This window comes from Eleutherodactylus coqui, chromosome 1 (assembly GCF_035609145.1).
Source record: "Eleutherodactylus coqui strain aEleCoq1 chromosome 1, aEleCoq1.hap1, whole genome shotgun sequence".
In the NCBI taxonomy this organism is placed as follows: Eukaryota; Metazoa; Chordata; class Amphibia; order Anura; family Eleutherodactylidae; genus Eleutherodactylus; species Eleutherodactylus coqui.
The window spans coordinates 459,219,440-459,237,798 of NC_089837.1; the positions used below are offsets into that span (position 1 = coordinate 459,219,440).

Here is an 18,359-nt window from a genome sequence, read left to right on the forward strand (position 1 = left end):
TGTTTTTCAACTGATGTAGGTTTGTCACACTTTTTTCTGTCCATCTGTATGTACTGGTACATCTTCAAATGGGGGGGGGGGGGGGTGACGAGGCAGAATTGAGCGCATGGATGGATGAGAGTTAATGACCAGTGTTCAGACTGTGATGAATGTAAAATGTGGGATGCAGGTATTGACTGGGGATAGAAGTGTTCCTCTCCCCTCTGCATAAGACTACTTGTTTGAGAGGTGGATGGGCAGACTGTAAAGTTTAAATGAAAGTATGAAGAAAGACGCAAACGGCCAGTATCGAGGGGGTGGAGCTAGATGATGTAAAAGTACGTAATGAGTCATCCCTCTCTTGTCCACACAGGAGGGGGTGAGAATCTTGGTCTGCCAGGAAAAGTATTTTTTTCTCAAATTTGACAAGACATTGCAGGCAGGATCAGATTAATAATGAATTTGCTTAAAGGATATCACATTTCAAATATTAATAGATGTTTGTAGATTATTCTGCCCTGTTGTATATCATGTCTCTGTTATTAGCGCTAACATCTTACAGGCCTTATCTGCATCCATCAAATTCTCACCGGATGGATCGGTATGGGTTGAGACCTCAGATGCCAGTTCAGAAGAGTTTTGTAAACTAACTGCTCTCTTGGTGGATCTGTTTTCCGCAGGTCCTGACAAATTGTTGACCAACTCCAAGACAGGCATAGGGAAATTGAATGTACCCCCTATGACGATGTGTTTGAAACCAGGATACACACCCCTGGCTCGAACAGTATCCCTTTAGTTTCCCACAAGAAATGTTGATGCAGGACAAGTGGGAGACTTGGTTCCAATGAGGTTTAGCGCGAGATATGTCCTCCTGCAAACACCTTTCTTTTCCAGTCAAGAAAGGACACAAAGAGGTGTCCATGTGGACACCTACCACTTGGTCCATTACTTCTGCGAGGGGAACAAGGTTACGGTTCTGGACTACTCCCTAGTAGTCCTCAACCCAAGCACTTAATCTGTGGCCTGTCAGATCCAGCCCTCTTCATGTCTCATAGCATCTTTTTTCAATGTTGTACTACTTTGAACCCAGCTACTCTTCTTCCAATTGAGTACCCTTGTTCAAAAGGAGAGAGGAGAAGGCATAGGTGATCTAGGTATTACAGATCAGCTATTTTTAATTTTTTTGCAACAGGATTCTGATCTATTTGAAATAGAATATCAGAATGATTGTCTAGCAGTGATGCAACAAGAAAATTTAAGTTTTTAAAAAAAGTTACTGAAACCCCCTGTTAACAATGCACATTTTGAGCTTTTTGTAGATGGTCCCAGGGAGAGGATTGGTGACTCCACACCGGATATGCAGTGGTCACATAAGATGTCCTAAAAGCAGAATGCCTCCGCCTGTCTCAGCACAAGAAGCGGAACTGAAGGCCCTCACTGAGGCGTGTAGAGTGGCAGAAGGTAAAACGGCAAACATTTACACTGATTCCTGGTATGCATTTGGCATAGCTCAGGATTATGGCCCAATATGGAAAGCCAAACAAACAGTTTATTACCTCAGCAGGACAGCCAATTAAGAATGGTGCAGTCTTATGAAGGCTCTACTTCTACCTGACAAAGTTGAGAGCTCACACCAGAGAAGCAAGAGGCAACACCCTTGCAGACCACACAGCAAAGGCAGCGGCCCTCAAGCCGTGGAAGAAAAGGACATTGATAAAAACTTTGGACATTGTAAAGTCCTTAGCATATCAGTTACAAGCCGAAAAGGAAGAAATGGAAAAAAATGGACTAAAGATCACAGCAACAGAACAGGACGGCGTATGGCGAACAGTCAACAGAACTTGCCTACCACGGTCCCTGTGCCCCATGATAGCCCAGCTGATGCACGGAAAGACGTACCTATCAAAGCAGCAATGATGTCGGTGCTTGAACAAGGATGGGTGGCTTATGGGTTCCCTGCAGCTGCTGCATCATTTCTCCAATCTTGCATGAGCTATGCCGTAGGGAACAGGGCAGAAGTAAAATTTGCCACATAACACTTGCCGGGGCCACTCTACACATTTCAGGGATTGCAAATTGACTACATTCAGCTCCCACTTGTTGGGAAGTATGAATATGTGCTTGTTGTTGATATCTTTTCAGGTTGGAGACCTACCCTGTTACCAAGGTAAATAAGCAGGTAACCGCACAGAAGCTCATGAATGAGGTAATCTGCAGGTACAGGGCACCAGAAGTAATTAGGTCAACAACAGTATACACTTCACAGGTAAAATAATGCAAAACATCATGTCTGCTTTGGGAATATCCCAGACCTTTCACACACTCTACCATCCATGAAGTAGGGGGAAAGTAGAAAGCATGAACGGTACCCAGAAATTTAAGATACAAAAGACAATGGAAGAAATGGGCAAATCTTGGATTGAATGCCTTCCATTAGTTTTTTTTCCTCAGGAGGGTACATACCACAGTAGCTGAGCTTGGGGAATGATTCTCTTGTTAATTTTGTCATAGGCCTCTCCAAGGAATTCTCAGTAACGCATTTTGCAGTCTCTGCTTCTCTCCCAGGTCACACAGACGAGTGTCACGATCTAAAACCAGGTGACAGGGTCTATGTGAAAAAGTTTGAGAGAGAGAAACCCAGTTCGAAGGTCCCTACCAGATGTTGCTCACCACCCCAACGGCAGTCAAGCTCGAAGGAAAGCCCACTTGGATCCACGCTTCGCACTGCAAAAAGGCCTTGGGTCCCGGAGCACAGAACCCACGATCCTGCATATCCTTTACATGATATGGGCAGGGTGGGGGACCTGGACAGAAGTGGCTGTCACACGTTTAGGGGCAGGAAAGGAGGGAAACAGGAACCCCTGGTCCAGAGAATATGAAAAGGGAAATGACATTGTGGTATAATTCCTCTAACACACACATAGCCACATACACTTTTGACTACTGTACCCTAGCCCACCTGTTTCAGGGATCAGAACAAATTAATACGATCAAATGTGCAATATGAAGACTACACGGAGGGTGAGAATCCAACTAAGAGAGAAGTTGACGCTCCAGGTGGCAGTTTAGATCCACATGTATATATAGATGCAATAGGAGTGCCAAGGGGGGTGCCAGATGAATTCAAGGCCAGAGATCAGGTTAAAGCAGATTTTGAGTCCTTATTTGCCATTGTCACTGTTAATAAGAATGTAAATTGGATAAATTATTACAATCAGCAGAGGTTTGTAAACTACACCAGGGACGTTTTGCAAGGGTTAGCTGACCAGTTGGGGCCCACTGCATCTATGACGTTCCAAAATAGAATGGGGGAAACTCAGTGGCTCTGCCGCAAAGGAGGCGGCAGAAGGGTAAGGGTGCAGTCCATTGACCGAATGCCTCCTTGGAACTCCAACCCGGCATGAGGGCCCTGGATTTTCCCCATTCCGATTCTCACAACCAGCATTATCATTCAGCTGAGCCCCAGCTCCTGGAGCCCCACCATCATGACCAGCCGAGTCCATCCCGTTAGCTAGCGCCTGGAATGTTTGGACTTAAATTTTCAACATTTTTCTCTGCAAGCTTCAGAGGACGGCAGCGGCGGCCTCCTGGAAGTCCTGCCTAGCCACATCGATGGCTATGACAGGGTTTTACACCAAGTACTGGGAGACACTTGTAGGGTGTTTTCTACTCCCCCAGGCCGACCTCCTGGGACTCCAGGTGGCCTGTACGGCTGTGGCCCTGTTCCCATCCGAGATTGGGAGGGGTTTTCATGCCTCCGGATCTCTGCTCAAGGCAGCCTTGTCACTGCCTCCGTGGCTCTCCATGGGTACAGCGCTACTCTGATACTCTCACACGGTTGCATGGGCTGCCAGCACCCACTCTTTCACACAGCCAATTTCCCTGTACACATCTGCTGGAGGTGCTTTTTTGACTTCCCCAGTTTTGGCATATAGGCACTCCCTAAGGGGAAAACCAGAAGGCTCATGCCGACCTCTTGGAACTCCAGCGCAGCTTGGAGGCCCTGGATTCTTCCCATCCCGGTTCTCATGGCTTCTTTTCAAGACTTGTAAAGACCTGATTTCCAAAGTTTTGTCAAGACTTGATTTTTGAAGATTTGTCTTAGGCATGATTCAAGACTTGTCTCTGCAAGCTCCTGGGGACGACAGCGGAGGCAGCCGAGGGCTCTCCCCGGCCACCTGGAAGTCCTGCCTGGCCGCATCCGTGGCTCTGACAGGGTTTTGACAAAAATACTGGGGGAAGGGGGGGGGGGGGGCTTTCTGCTTCCCCAGGCCAACCTTCTGGGACTGCAGCCCGGCTTGGAGGCCATGGATTCTCCCCATTCTGCTCTCAGGCACCCCTGCTTCTCCATAGCATTGCCTGGCCTCCCTGAGCCCCAGCTGGCATGGCCAGCTGGGTCCATCCCCATAGCTAGCGCCTGGACTTTTCAAGACTTGTCTCTTCAAGCTTTTGAGAATGGCAGCGGGGCCAGCCACGCACTCTCCCCGGCCTCCTGGAGGTCCCGCCCGGCAACATCGGCGGCTGGGACAGGATTTTGACAAAATACTAGGAGACACTCAGAGGGAGTTTTCTGCTCCCCCTAGGCCAACCTCCTGGGACTCTTGGCGGCCACCCAGATGGCTGTGGCCCTATTTCCACCCAGGTTTGCGAGGGACTTTGCCATGCCTTCAGATCTCTGCACAAGGCAGCCTTGCCACCACCTCTGTGGCTCTCCACGGGTGCAGTCTGACCCCCTGGAACTCTCACAGGGTTGCACAGGCGGCTGGCACCCAGCTGCCAGCCCCCCTGCATACATCTGCCGGAGGTGCTTTTTTGGCTTTCCCCATTTTGCACATGGTCACATGCTAAGGGGGAAACCGGCAGAGTCATGCTGACCTCTTGAAACTCCAGCCCAGTTTGGAGGCCTTGGATTCTCCCCATCCCAGATCTCAGGCACCCCTGCTTCTCCTCAGCATTGTCTGGCCTCCTGGAGCCCCCACCGGCAGGACCAGCCAGGTCTGTCCCCCTAACTAGTGCCTGGAGCGTTTGGACTTCAAATTTTCAAGACTTGTCTCTGCAAGCTTCTGGGGACGACAGCGGGGGCTACCGTGGGCTCTCCACGGCCTCCAGGAAGTCCTGCCAGGGCACATCAGAATGTAGGAGAGGGTTTTTATCCAAATACTGAAAGACACTAAGGGACAGAGGGGCTATTCCAGCTCACCCAGGCCAACCTCCTTAGGTACCCAAACAGCCACATTGGAGGCTAAGGTCCCCTTTTAACCAAACCCTACGGGGCACTCAGGGACAAACATGGGCTATTGCAGCTCAACCAGGTCGATCTCTTTAGGTACCCAAGCAGCCACATTGGAGGCTAAGACCCCCTTGTGACCAAACACTGGGGACACTCAGGGACACACATGGGCTGTTCCAGCTCACCCAGGCCGACCTCCTTAGGTACCTAAGTGGCCACATTGGCGGCTAAGACAACCTTTTGACCAAACACTGGGAGACACTCAAGGAAAAAAAAAAAAAGGGGGCTTTTCCAGCTACCCTAAGTCGACCTCCTAGGGTACCCCGCCAGCCACATTGACGGCCAAGACCCCCTTTTGACCAAACACTGGAGCCAAAGCTCCACCATCCTTGCTCAAGGCAGCCCAGCAGCTGCCTCTGGTGGAACCTACCCATGTCTCTGGCAGAGGTGCTTTTTTGCCGCCCCCCCATTTAAGCATATACACTATGAGGGGAAAACCAGACACCTCATGCTGCCTCATGTCGGACTCCTGGAACTCCAGCCCAGCTTGGAGGCCCTGGATTCCCCTAGTTCTCAGGGACGCCCGCTTCTCCTCAGCACTGCCCAGTCTCCTGAAACTCCCGCCTGCATGGCCAGCCGGGTCCATCCCCATAGCTAGCGCCTTAGTGTTCGGACTTTGAAACTTTTCAAGATTTGTCTCTGCAAGCTTCAGGGGACGACAGCGGTGGCTGTGCACGGTCTACTGGAGGTCCCGCGTGGCCACATTGGTAGCTAGGACAGGGTTTTCACCAAAATCTGTGAGGCACTCTTTGGCAGCTTTCTGCTCCCCCCCCCCAGGCCGATCTCCGGGAGCCCTGGCCGGGCTCTCCCACTGGCATCACACGGGTAGAGGTAAAGACCGGGTGATGCTCTAACATTCACTCAAGGGGGACCTCCTTCTCGCCCAGGCAGACTTCCTGAAGCCCTGGCCGGGCTCTTCCACTACCATCACCCGGGTAGGAGCAAAGACCGGGCAAAACTCTAAGATTCACTCAGGGGGGACCAGCCCCTCCTCCAGGCTGACTTCCTGGATTCCTGGCTGGGCTCTCCCACTGTCATCACCCGGGTAAGAACAAAGACATGGTTTGGGACTTAGCTAAACCTCCAACATCCTTGCTCAAAGCCATCCAGCAGCTGCTTCTGGTGGAACTTACCCGTGTCTCTGGCGGAGGTGCTTTTTTGCTATCCCCCCCATTTTAAGCATATTCACCCTAAGAGGGGAAAACCGGACACCTCATGCTGCCTCCTGGAACTCCAGCCTGGCTTAGAGGCCCTGGATTCTCCCTATCCAAGTTCTCAGGGACCCCCACTTCTCCCTGGTACCACCCAGCCTCTTGGAGCCCTCACCGGCATGAGCAGCTCGGTCTAACCCCTTAGCTAGCGCCTGGAGCATTTGGACTTTAAAACATTTTCAAGATTTTTTCTTTGCAAGCTTCTGGGGATGACAGCGGGGGCTTCCGTAGACTGTGCCTGCCCTCCTGGAAGTCCCGCCCAGCTGCTTCGGCAGCTAGGACAGTGTTTTGACCAAATACCGGGAGACATTCGGAGTGGGCTTTCTGCTCCCCCAGGCCGACGTCCCAATGCCTCTGTTCTTGACACCAACAAAAAGTCATACAGATATGGAAAAAGAATCTGGTTTCGCCTGAAATAAGCTACCATCTCTATTACTATCTTTGTGAAGACTCGAGCGGCCGTCAAGATCCCAAAAGGGTAGAGCCATAAACTGATAGTGGTGGATATCGTCACTGGCCCGCAGGGCGAATCTCAGGTATTTGTGGTGAACTGCGGCTATTGGGACGTGATAGTATGCGTCTTTGAGATCTATAGTGCACATGACGCTATCGGGATCTATTAGCGATATGATGGACCTCACGGTTTCCATCTTAAATTTTTTGTAGGAAATGAATTTATTTAGGGCCTTGAGATTGAAGATGGTTCTGATAGAGCCGTTTAGTTTTTTTAAATCAGAAAAAGGGGGGAATAAAATCCCTCACCCCTCTCATGATCGGGGGCCCGTGTAATGACCGCTAGGTCCTTAAGCTCTTGGATGCCTTTTAGGAGGTTTCCCTGTTCTTGCAAGGACCTGGGGGAGGTTGAGGAATCTCCTAGGAAGTAGAGAGTGGAATTCTATTCGGTAACCCCGCCTCAATTATCTGAAGTAGCCAGGGGTTAGATGTTATCCCCTGCCACTGGCTCAGATAGTGTGCTAAACTACTCCCTGTTGGGTTAGAAGAGGGTTGAGCTTCCTCAAGAATTTTGTCCAGACAGGCCCAAACATGTATTCCCCTTGAAACGGAATGGCGCAGAGTTTGTTTTTGGATGTTACGTCCGCCGCCCATGTTTTTAGCCACAACGCCCTTCTCGCGGTGTTGCTGAGGACTCCAGTTTTTGTGCCGTATCTAACGGTCTCTGCTGATGAGTCAGCAAGAGAGGCGGTGGCCATTTTTAGGAGGGTAAGACAACTGGCCACCTCTTCCCTAGGAGCCCGATCTTTGATGGATGTTTCCAGCCTGTTTAGCCATAGGACCATGGACCTGGCTACGGATGTTGCTGCTATGTTGGCCTCGACGGTAAAAGACGTCGCTTCCCAGGCCTTCCTCATCAGGCCATCGATTTTCTTATCCATCGGGTCCGAGAGTTGCGAAGCGTCCTCAAAGGGGAGGTTTTTTTTGGCCACCATCACAATTTGTATATCGACCTTTGGGGTCTCTCTGTATAGGCGGACATCTCTGGAGAAAACGCGAGCAGGTTCCTGATTTCTCTTGAGACCGATAGCCTCTTCTCAGGTTCCTGCCACTCGTCTGCAATAAACTGTTGCAGGGTCTGATTGACCGGAAACATGGTCTTCCGTCTTGACCAGAGGCCCCCGAACATCTCGTCCTGGACTGTCCTGGGCGGGTGATCCTCTTCAATTTGCATGCTCTCCCTCACCGCCTTGATGAGGTGCCCAATGTCGCCCGAAGAGAAATAGTATTTTATCTCGTCCTCGACCAATGCTGGCGGATCTTCTAGTTCCCTTTGACAGGAGTTCCAGGGATTCGCCAGAAATTGAGCTCGCCGACTATTTGTCTTGACCTTTTAGGGACCCGTGACGGACCTGGCTGAGGATGGGAGAGGGATGCCATGGAGGCCTGCAATTCCTCTCTAATCATACAGCGGATGTCGGTTTTAAATGCCGCCTTGTCCTCCACTAGTATCTTCCCTGTGCACTCCTCACATAGGGGTTTTTTATAATTTTCCTCGAGCCTCTTACTGCAGAGGACACATTTTTTTTGGACTTTTTCCTGGGGTCCATATTACCCTTCGGACCTTCTTTATCCATCTAACCCATACGCTAAAAATGGGGGAGAGGGGAGAAAAAAAAGGGGAACATATATGCATCCAATTCAGCATAAAAATTGCAATTTCCATGTTCCATTTTTTGGCATATAGCCTACTCACGGTTTGTAGGGTCTCTGTTTCTCCCTCTCGTGCCGAGCTGTCGCGAGTCGACATGCTTTTGGCACTTCTGGCAGTCAGCAGGATAACTTCTGTGGAGTAGAGCCTGCTTTTATAGGGAGATTTTCTAATTTGGCGCCATTTCCGTGTTTCTGCCGGTAGCCACGCCACCTACGTGGAACACGTGATGTCACCACGCCGGATGAAGTCACCGTATGTGCGCCGAGGAACCCGGAAGCACGGGGAGGCTGTTGCTGCCGTTCCCCTGCCAGGAGGAACTATCCCCATCGCGGCAGCGGCGGCCTGAAGATGCGGACCCGCGTGAGACCAGCGCTGCTGCGGCGACTGACGGCTTCCCAGCAGCGCAGGTCGAGGATGCAGGGACTGCGGCGGTATGCGGACCCGACCTCTAGCCTCCAGGGGATCGCACAGTGTGCGGTAAGTACTTGCTGTCCTGGAGTTCTTGCTTCGTCTGGCCACTGTAGGGACAGGAAGACACTGAAGCATGGTGGAAAGGGAGGTGCTTTTAAGGACTCTTCCTGTCCCTACCGAGGTCAGAGGGCAACCTCCATTGTAATGGGGCCGTTGAGATGACGACCTGGAAATATGGTTTTTAAAAAGGTTAATACGAAAAAATTATTTCTAGTTAAATCCAGCTTAATATTTTTCAGAGGACAACCCCTTAACATTTGGCTGCCATGACACTTACTTGCGTACATCATATTAATACCGACAAGAATAAACACTTTTCTAACCTTCTGATGCTGATGGCATTTCATTCCTTTCCTAAACTACTAACTGCAAAGTAAAAATGAAACAAATATGAAGCCTCTTGACAGAAACAGAAGGCGGTCCTTTATTTACAACAGATATATGGGTCACAGAAATCATAGGTTTAAAAAATAAAACTTCTAGCAATTACATAGGTATCAAATGCTGGAAATAAAGTACAATGCATAAGACGTGAAACTGGAAAAGGTGCGTGTGTGTGGGGGGAGACAAGTATACAGAAAAAAAAAAAAAAAAAAGTGTGATATACGAATGACAACAGTTGATGATAATGCATAGCTCGTTACTAATCTACCTGGTTTCCTTAGAAAGTAATCATTTATGGTCTAGCCACATCACGATGGATTAAGGCACAGTCATTAAGAAAAAAAACAAAACATCTCCATTAAATGCAACTGGCTTTTCGGCTGCATCCAACCTGAACAGAAACTATCATAAGCTTTCGATCGAACACAAGCTCCACTTCTGGAGTGAAGACCAGATGCACCGATTTCATATCTGCCGAGAATTCGATAAGAAACACGGCAGTATGGGATCTGTACGCTTTTACCTTATTATTCTTAAAGATGACCAAAAATATCCTGGGGGGTAAATTCACTATATAGTATGTTTCCATATGTGTAGGCGGCATGTATATATTTATATACACTACCGTTCAAAAGTTTGGGGTCACATTGAAATGTTCTTATTTTTGAAGGAAAAGCACTGTACTTTTCAATGAAGATAACTTTAAACTAGTCCTAACTTTAAACAAATGCACTCTATACATTGCTAATGTGGTAAATGACTATTCTAGCTGCAAATGCCTGGTTTTTTGTGCAATATCTACAAAGGTGAATAGAGGCCCATTTCCAGCAACTATCACTCCAGTGTTCTAATGGTACAATGTGTTTGCTCATTGGCTCAGAAGGCTAATTGATGATTAGAAAACCCTTGTGCAATCATGTTCACACATCTGAAAACAGTCTAGCTCGTTACAGAAGCTACAAAACTGACCTTCCTGTGAGCAGATTGAGTTTCTGGAGCATCACATTTGTGGGGTCAATTAAACGCTCAAAATGGCCAGAAAAAGAGAACTTTCATCTGAAACTCGACAGTCTATTCTTGTTCTTAGAAATGAAGGCTATTCCATGCGAGAAATTGCTAAGAAATTGAAGATTTCCTACAACGGTGTGTACTACTCCCTTCAGAGGACAGCACAAACAGGCTCTAACCAGAGTAGAAAAAGAAGTGGGAGGCCGCGTTGCACAACTAAGCAAGAAGATAAGCCCATTAGAGTCTCTAGTTTGAGAAACAGACGCCTCACAGGTACCCAACTGGCATCTTCATTAAATAGTACCCGCAAAACACCAGTGTCAACATCTACAGTGAAGAGGCGGCGCGGGATTTTGGGCTTCAGGGCAGAGTGGCAAAGAAAAAGCCATATCTGAGACTGGCCAATAAAAGAAAAAGATTAAGATGGGCAAAAGAACACAAACATTGGACAGAGGAAGACTGGAAAAAAGTGTTGTGGACGGATGAATCCAAGTTTGAGGTGTTTGGATCACAAAGAAGAACGTTTGTGAGACGCAGAACAAATGAAAAGATGCTGGAAGAATGCCTGACGCCATCTGTTAAGCATGGTGGAGGTAATGTGATGGTCTGGGGTTGCTTTGGTGCTGGTAAGGTGGGAGATTTGTACAGGGTAAAAGGGATTCTGAATAAGGAAGGCTATCACTCCATTTTGCAACGCCATGCCATACCCAGTGGACAGCGCTTGATTGGAACCAATTTCATCCTACAACAGGGCAATGACCCTAAACACACCTCCAAATTGTGCAAGAACTATTTACAGCAGAAGCAGGCAGCTGGTATTCTATCGGTAATGGAGTGGCCAGCGCAGTCAGCAGATCTGAACCCCATTGAGCTGTTGTGGGAGCAGCTTGGTACGCCAGAAGTGCCCATCCAACCAATCCAACTTGTGGGAGATGCTTCTAGAAGCGTGGGGTGCAATTTCACAAGCTTACCTCAACAAATTAACAGCTAGAATGTCAAAGGTGTGCAATGCTGTAATTGCTGCAAAAGGAGGATTCTTTGACGAAAGCAAAGTTTGATGTAAAAACGATGTTATTTCAAATACAAATCATTATTTCTAACCTTGTCAATGTCTTGACTCTATTTTCTATTCATTTCACAACGCATGGTGGTGAATAAGTGTGACTTTTCATGGAAAACACAAAATTGTTTGGGTGACCCCAAACTTTTGAACGGTAGTGTAAAACTATGTAGGTGGAAGCCCCAATCAAATAGTTTCCAAAAATGTATATTTACACAAGTCATTCTAACAAGAAAACAAAACTAAACAGACCTCTCCACTAACTTATGCAAAAGGTGTCAGAACGTGAGCAAACGGGGACACGGATAGATGGAACGGTTACGTTCATTGCAGTGTTTTAAAACATTCAGTGTCAGGAACAAAACTCCCACCGCACAGACACTGCGTCAAATACCCAAAAGCAGCGAGCACTCTTCCATAATCCTCCAGTGAGAAAAAGTAGAAGCTTATATATTGCCGAGCACACGGCCTATAAAAAGCAAGTTAGAAGAATCTGGTTGCAGAAGTTCACTACACTGGTGCATTACTGTCCATTGCATTTTATTGCTCCATTGAAGTCTTCAGTTCTAAATGGACCGTCCACCACCAGGGACTATATAAAGCAGAATTTGCATATTAGCACCTCAATCTTGTGTTTAAACCTTCAAATTATTCATCCATCACTGATCAATCTGGTACAGTTTGACCTCAAAGATATCTGTCAGGAGGAAACTCCTGGCTCTCCTTTTATCAAGTGGGTAAAGCTCAAATCCACTCTGCCAGAACCAGGTCAAGGTTTAACTGGAGACTTTCCATTTTAACACATACATGGTTACCTTCCTTCTAAAGAGAAGGCCCTGTAGATATCCATAATACAACGTTAATTAATGAGAATGGAGGGAGAAAAAAATAATGTGCTACAAAACATGACTCTTACACACAAAAGTGAGAAGATAAGTTGGCACAAGCTTCCATGTCAAAATAGAGGTTTGACACTTTTGGACGCATCATTCCTTTACAGCCCAACTCCAATACCCAAATACATTTACCCAATGTTTTACAGTCCTGCCTGAACAAGGCCCTCAGAAGCCATTGCAACTGATATTGATTGACTGCAGGTCTGCCACTTGCATGACGTTTATGCCAAGACGGGCGATGTTTTCGGGAGTCATTGCCTCCATTTTGGTGGAGAGGAGGGCCTAAGGGGTGAAGGTGGAGGCAGCACTTCCATCACAGCCTGTCCCTGCTTCCATTGAAACTTTTGTCATGACTACTGGTACCGCCTGCCCCTTCTTGTTTTGATGTCTCTTTATGTGCTTGGACAAGTGATCCCTTCTCATAAAGCCCTGCGGACACTCAGGACACACAAATTTCTTCTCACCTAAATAGAGCACATACAGGTTAACTTATCTTCTACAAGATCAATAGAATAGAAAATGTTATCAGCTCACATAACTTGTTAATGTTATTAAATGAACCTCTTCATACAAAGTCCAAACCCTGTGTAAATTCATTCCAAAGGATGGAGATTAGAGATAAGCGTAAGTACTCGGTTCGGGTGTTTTTGCTTTTTCTGAGTAACTGACTACTCAAACGAAAAGATTCGGGGGGTGGCGTGGTGGAGCGGTGGGTAGCAGTGGGGAACAGGGGGGTGCTCTCTCTCTCCCCCCTGCAACCCCCCGCATCTTTTCGTCCGAGTAGTCAGTTACTCAGAAAAAGCGGTGCTTTGAGTGCAGAAACACCCGAAAAGAGTACGTTCGCTCATCTCTAATGGAGATCCAAATACCATGCAGATTAGCATAGGGGTTGTTTAGTCTTTTTGTAAAGGTCCATTTCCATGGGACTATTATCGCTCAAAATTTAATTCAAATGAATGAAAATTAGCAATAATTGTAAAAAAAACCAAAAAAACCCCCAAAAACACTAGTCGCCCATTTTTCATCAGGATGAAAAAAAAACAAAAAAAAACACTGCTGGATCGCAGGCTTCTCGCTGTCAGCAAGAAGCCCACAACACAGCTGTGTTCTGCCTGTATAAATGCTATGCACGATTGCCAAAGGCCTTCACCAGTGAAGTCAGCCCTCAGTCATTTAGATAACGGTCGTCCCATCTAAATGGAACTTTAGTCAGATAAGGCCAAGTTCATATCTGCATCAGAGGCTCCTATGGGAGGACATAAAAATCTGACCGAGTACACTCACACTTGCGTTAGTGCTTTCAGTTATAATTTCATCTTTGTTCTCTTTTTGGAGCAAAGAAACTAAATTAATGCTTTTAACTTTTCCCCCATTGTTTTCAATGGGTTAAAAAAAACGAACCAACAAAAAAACAAACGGTTTCCGTTTGCGTAGGATTGGTTTCTGATTATTAAACAGAACCAATAGCCCTCATTCAGGTGCCTCAAGCATTCAGTTCTCTTGCAATGCCGATGCAATGACAATTCCTAATGAAATTAATGGGCCGCCCAGAGGCAGGAACACCCGAGCAAAACAGTCTTTGTATGGACTCAACTATGGCTTACATAGGACAGTTCTGAACAGATGGAAGCCACCCTTTATGTGATACTTGAATTTGCTTACTAAGGCTGCCTGTCCACGGGCGTTGCAGCATCCCGCGGCGGAACTCCGCGACCTGGGAGCCGCCAGATGGATCTCCGCTGTCAGCCTATCTGACATATAGGCTGACCGCGGAGAATCACAGTATGCTGTTATTTGCCGGCCGCGAGCAGAGAATCGCAATGATTCTCTGCTCGTGGACAGGGCGGCTGCACTCTCCAAAGCAACGCTATGGAGAGCGTTCACTGCAGCCGGATTATCGCCGCGGGGAACGCAATTCAAACCCACTCGTGGACAGGCAGCCTAAAGCAAGAAGCCACCCAGTGCAGGCTGCGGGCATCCACAGTGTTTTAATTCAATGACTGTTTAAAGAGAAACTTTACATTTTGCTTTCTGAACTCCAAATTTCCTAACCAAAAAAATGAAAGGAAAAATAAAAAAAAATAAAAAAAGGAAGACAAACCATGTGGCTATACATTCTACAAAAATACAAATTTCAAAATGTGTAATGTTTTAGGTCAGGCTCACACTGACGTATTTGCATTGTGTATTAGGTGCAAATACTACACAATAAATGGCAACAATGAAAGTACACCGATTCATTATATGTTAAGCATGCAAAAACACAGAATGTTCTATTTTACCACGTATTACGTGCACCAGAGCCCTATTCTCTATAGATGCATTTAAACTGCAGTGCATACGCAATTACATTCCGTTTATGTGCTGCATTTTTTACGCATGTTGCTAGAAGACATATGTAAGGAGGAATTTTAAAAAAATAGAAGAAATCAGAAAGGGCATTACAGTGCATATAAAATACGCTGTAAATGCTAGCAAAAAAACGCAACAATACATTGGTAAAACGCTATTTTTACGCAGCATTTTATCACAGTCGTGTGAGCCTGGCCTTATATACAATACCAGCTTTAACAGTAATTACTACTGAGGGGAAAAAAAAAAGTATAAGCCAGTCATACAATGCACAGCTTTGGCAACGTAGCATTTTCTTTCCCACAGACATGCAAGGAGCCCCAACAGCCTCTAAACAGTAATCACGCGATATGATAATAGTCTCAACTAATAGATGGCAAAATGGGGAGTGAAAAGTAAATGTACTGTCCATACTTGTCAGTACGAGTGTGGCTGGCAATACTTAATATACAACTCACCAGTGTGGGTACGCTTGTGCCTCTGTAGTGCATCATGACGGGTAAAACGTTTTCTGCAAGACACCCGAGTGCAGACAAAGGGCCCTTCTGTATGCCAGCGCAAGTGAGCCCTCAGGTGCGATGTCTTCCCATAAACCTTGCCACAGCCTGAAATATGACAGATGTGCTGCTTTTTCTTCCCTGGATTCCTTAAACTCCTGAGAATGAAGAAAGTTGTTTGAAGAGGTTTGAAGTTAAAACGAGGTCATTTTGTGGTTGTTTTATTAGTACACAACAGGTTAAATTATGCAAGAATGCCTTCCATTTATCCAGTGCATTTTACTTATTGATTAAGGCCCCCTGTTCATGGCTGAGGCAGAATATCACTAGCGATATTCCGCAGCAGGGGAGAGAACGGACAGGCTCACCGGGGCAAATCGCAGCACGCCACGAATTGAGTCCCGCGAGTGGAGAATCGCTATGACCGTGACAGTAGGGCTACGTTTCACACGCTCTAAATCTGCATCAGGTTTACCCAATGAATGCTTCAATCAAAACCCATGACAAATTCTGTGTTCTCAGGGATTTCTCACAGATTTTTACTTTCTCGCTACAGATCCACGCTTTGATATAGGCCAGTCAATGGGCAAAATTCATGGAGTGGTTTCAGGACATGGATTCTGCATTAAGTGACATGTCATTTTTCTGCACACGGATTTCAAGTCTGCATGCAGAATCATCTGCTCCACCTACAGACATTCCCATTAAAACCAATACGGTACTTCAGATGTAGATTTTATAGTGGCTATGAAGCAGAAGCCAAGCGGGATTGTCTGGGACTTTGAGGATTTTTGCTTTTAATGACCCATCCACAGGGCAGATGATCAGCAGAGTTCTGCCACTCAGGATGATCAGACGATCTCTGGCACAGCTGTCAGTATAGACCGCTCAGGAAGCAGATCGCTTTATCCATACTGCAGCAGCCCCATTTGGTAGCGCAGATGCAACTCCCATTGACTAGTTCATCCCCAGGAACAGGTCAATAAAAATTTTTTTAAAGTCCCAGACAACTCCTTTAACCCTTTCCAAGCCAACGTTGGACGTCCCCCAACACTGAGATTTCCCTGCATAGCTCTCATATGGGGCGAAGTCTAACACAGGCTTCTAATACTAAGAAGAGAGTTCCAACACCGGAGTTCTTTTCTGCATAGTGATAGAGATAATAAATATATCCTCAAAAAATTGCTAATACAATCATCATAGCATCAATTTTATGTGCCTGTTAATAAATAAGAGCTAGGGAGTGTGCAGGTGGCAGGGAAATTGGATTGAAAAAAGGTTAAGACCTAATTTGCCGATGATCCATCGATTTAAAAATGGTCGCCGTGTAATGCTTGCTTTTTAGATTTCTTGTGCGAAAGAACGGGTCAGTGTTGAGGGGCGGATGGCAAGGCATCATCTTTACTATACAGCAATGAGCTGCCTTATTTGCAATTCATACCTTCCTTTGCTGTCTTTACAGTAAGGACAAGTGCAAGCCTCTCCACGCTTCCTCCGTCCAGGTTGGGGTAGGGGATCTGGCCTCGGTTTACCTTCTTCCATGGCAGAATGATCCTCGTGTAAACCATCAGCACCAGCCGCAGGAATGCTTGAGTGGCCGGTTCCATCTCCTGTGGAGAGAAATAATGCTATCTGCATGCTGCCCAGACATAAAGGTCAATGCCAAACTGATTTTAAACATGTCCTACTTTGTTACAGGACCCTCATTAGCCCCATTTACACACAAAGAGGATTGTTCAAAAGATAGGATGAATGACAGTTTAAGCGATCATTTTGCATAAGCTTCTAATGACCACTAATGCCCATTCGTAGCTTATTAGCTTCATTTGCATGTAAATGAGCCTCCCTGGGCTGTATGCAGAGAACAGGTGGTCTTATCTGCATGCAGCTCCTTTATTCTGCTGTAGGAGTGTAGCTGAATACAATGATCAGCACTCCCATGGAGAATCACAGCAAACAGTCCCTGCTATCAGCTCCCTGGTCAAAAAATGAATTTTAAACTCAACATAAAATCATTGTTCTGAGAAGCCACATTGTAATCAATGGAGGCATTTAACACCGTTTAGTGGGGCGCTTTAAATGTATTGTGTGAGTGGCCTTAAACAAGATTGTCAATGCAATCTGTCCTCATATTCCAATATAAGGGGTGGGGCGGGGCAGCATAGGGTGACAACACTACAGTTGACCAATAAAGCCATTTTAGAGTACTTTCTGAGGGCAAGACAGTTTTTGATTCTGGAATAAGAAATCCTTGGAAACAAGAAATGTGCAGCGCCCCCCGGTGACTGAGCCGTGTGCACTGAGCTATTCTACCCATTAGAAGTTATTCACCCATTTTGGTTGGATTTATAAGGAGTCTGGAGAAAAAAAAAACAAAAAACAAAAACACATCTACATAAAATCACCTCATAACCGACAGCATAAGCCCTGCTATGGCTCTATACAAAATGACGCTGTAATACGTACAAATGAGGACTAAGTTTCATTTGAATTAAAGGGAATCTTCAGCTTGAACCGGCTCAGCCAACTGCAGGCATCACATTATAGAGCAGGATGAGCCGAGCAGAAGGATATAGTTTTATGGGGAAGAATCACTATAACTTGTATTTTATTCATTTAACCCTTTGCTGATTCTGCGCTGAACAGTCCAGTGGATGGTCCTATCAGTGATTGACAGCTGTGTATGTACAGGGGGAGCTGTTACCCACTGATAGAACCACCCATTGGACTGTTCAGCAGATGTTTGCTCATTTATATCTCTGCACATTTTGGGTTTAGAGGTCCAGTGAGCGGTCCAATCAGTGATCGGCAGCTATCTTAATGACTGTACATAGCACAATAGCTGTGAATCACCGATAGGACTGCCCAATGGACCTCTAAGCTCAGAACGTATATATAACAGTAGTAACTACCTATAAATAAGCTTATATTTGTAATAAGTCATATGCTGGTAGAGATGTTGCCTCCTTCTGCGCCATTACCCCCATAAAATTAGCACTAAATATGTGTGCGTTTTATACAATGTACTTTAACCCCATCACCAC

The 18,359-nt window shown here is 46.4% G+C and overlaps 1 protein-coding gene and 1 pseudogene across 1 annotated transcript in view; both read right to left on the bottom strand.

The window, feature by feature from the left end:
- Positions 1-18,359, bottom strand: part of LOC136583369 (uncharacterized) — a 200,049-nt pseudogene that overhangs the window by 148,607 nt on the left and 33,083 nt on the right.
- The window catches only part of LOC136583385 (uncharacterized), a 41,825-nt gene continuing 32,984 nt past the window's right edge, over positions 9,519-18,359 (bottom strand). Inside the window, exons 7-9 of the mRNA XM_066584240.1 lie at positions 16,757-16,925; positions 15,277-15,473; positions 9,519-12,930 (exon numbers count right to left, since the gene is read on the bottom strand). Of these exons, the coding sequence (XP_066440337.1) occupies positions 12,749-12,930; positions 15,277-15,473; positions 16,757-16,925 (548 nt within the window). The 3' untranslated portion in view covers positions 9,519-12,748. The remainder of the gene's footprint in view (positions 12,931-15,276; positions 15,474-16,756; positions 16,926-18,359) is intronic.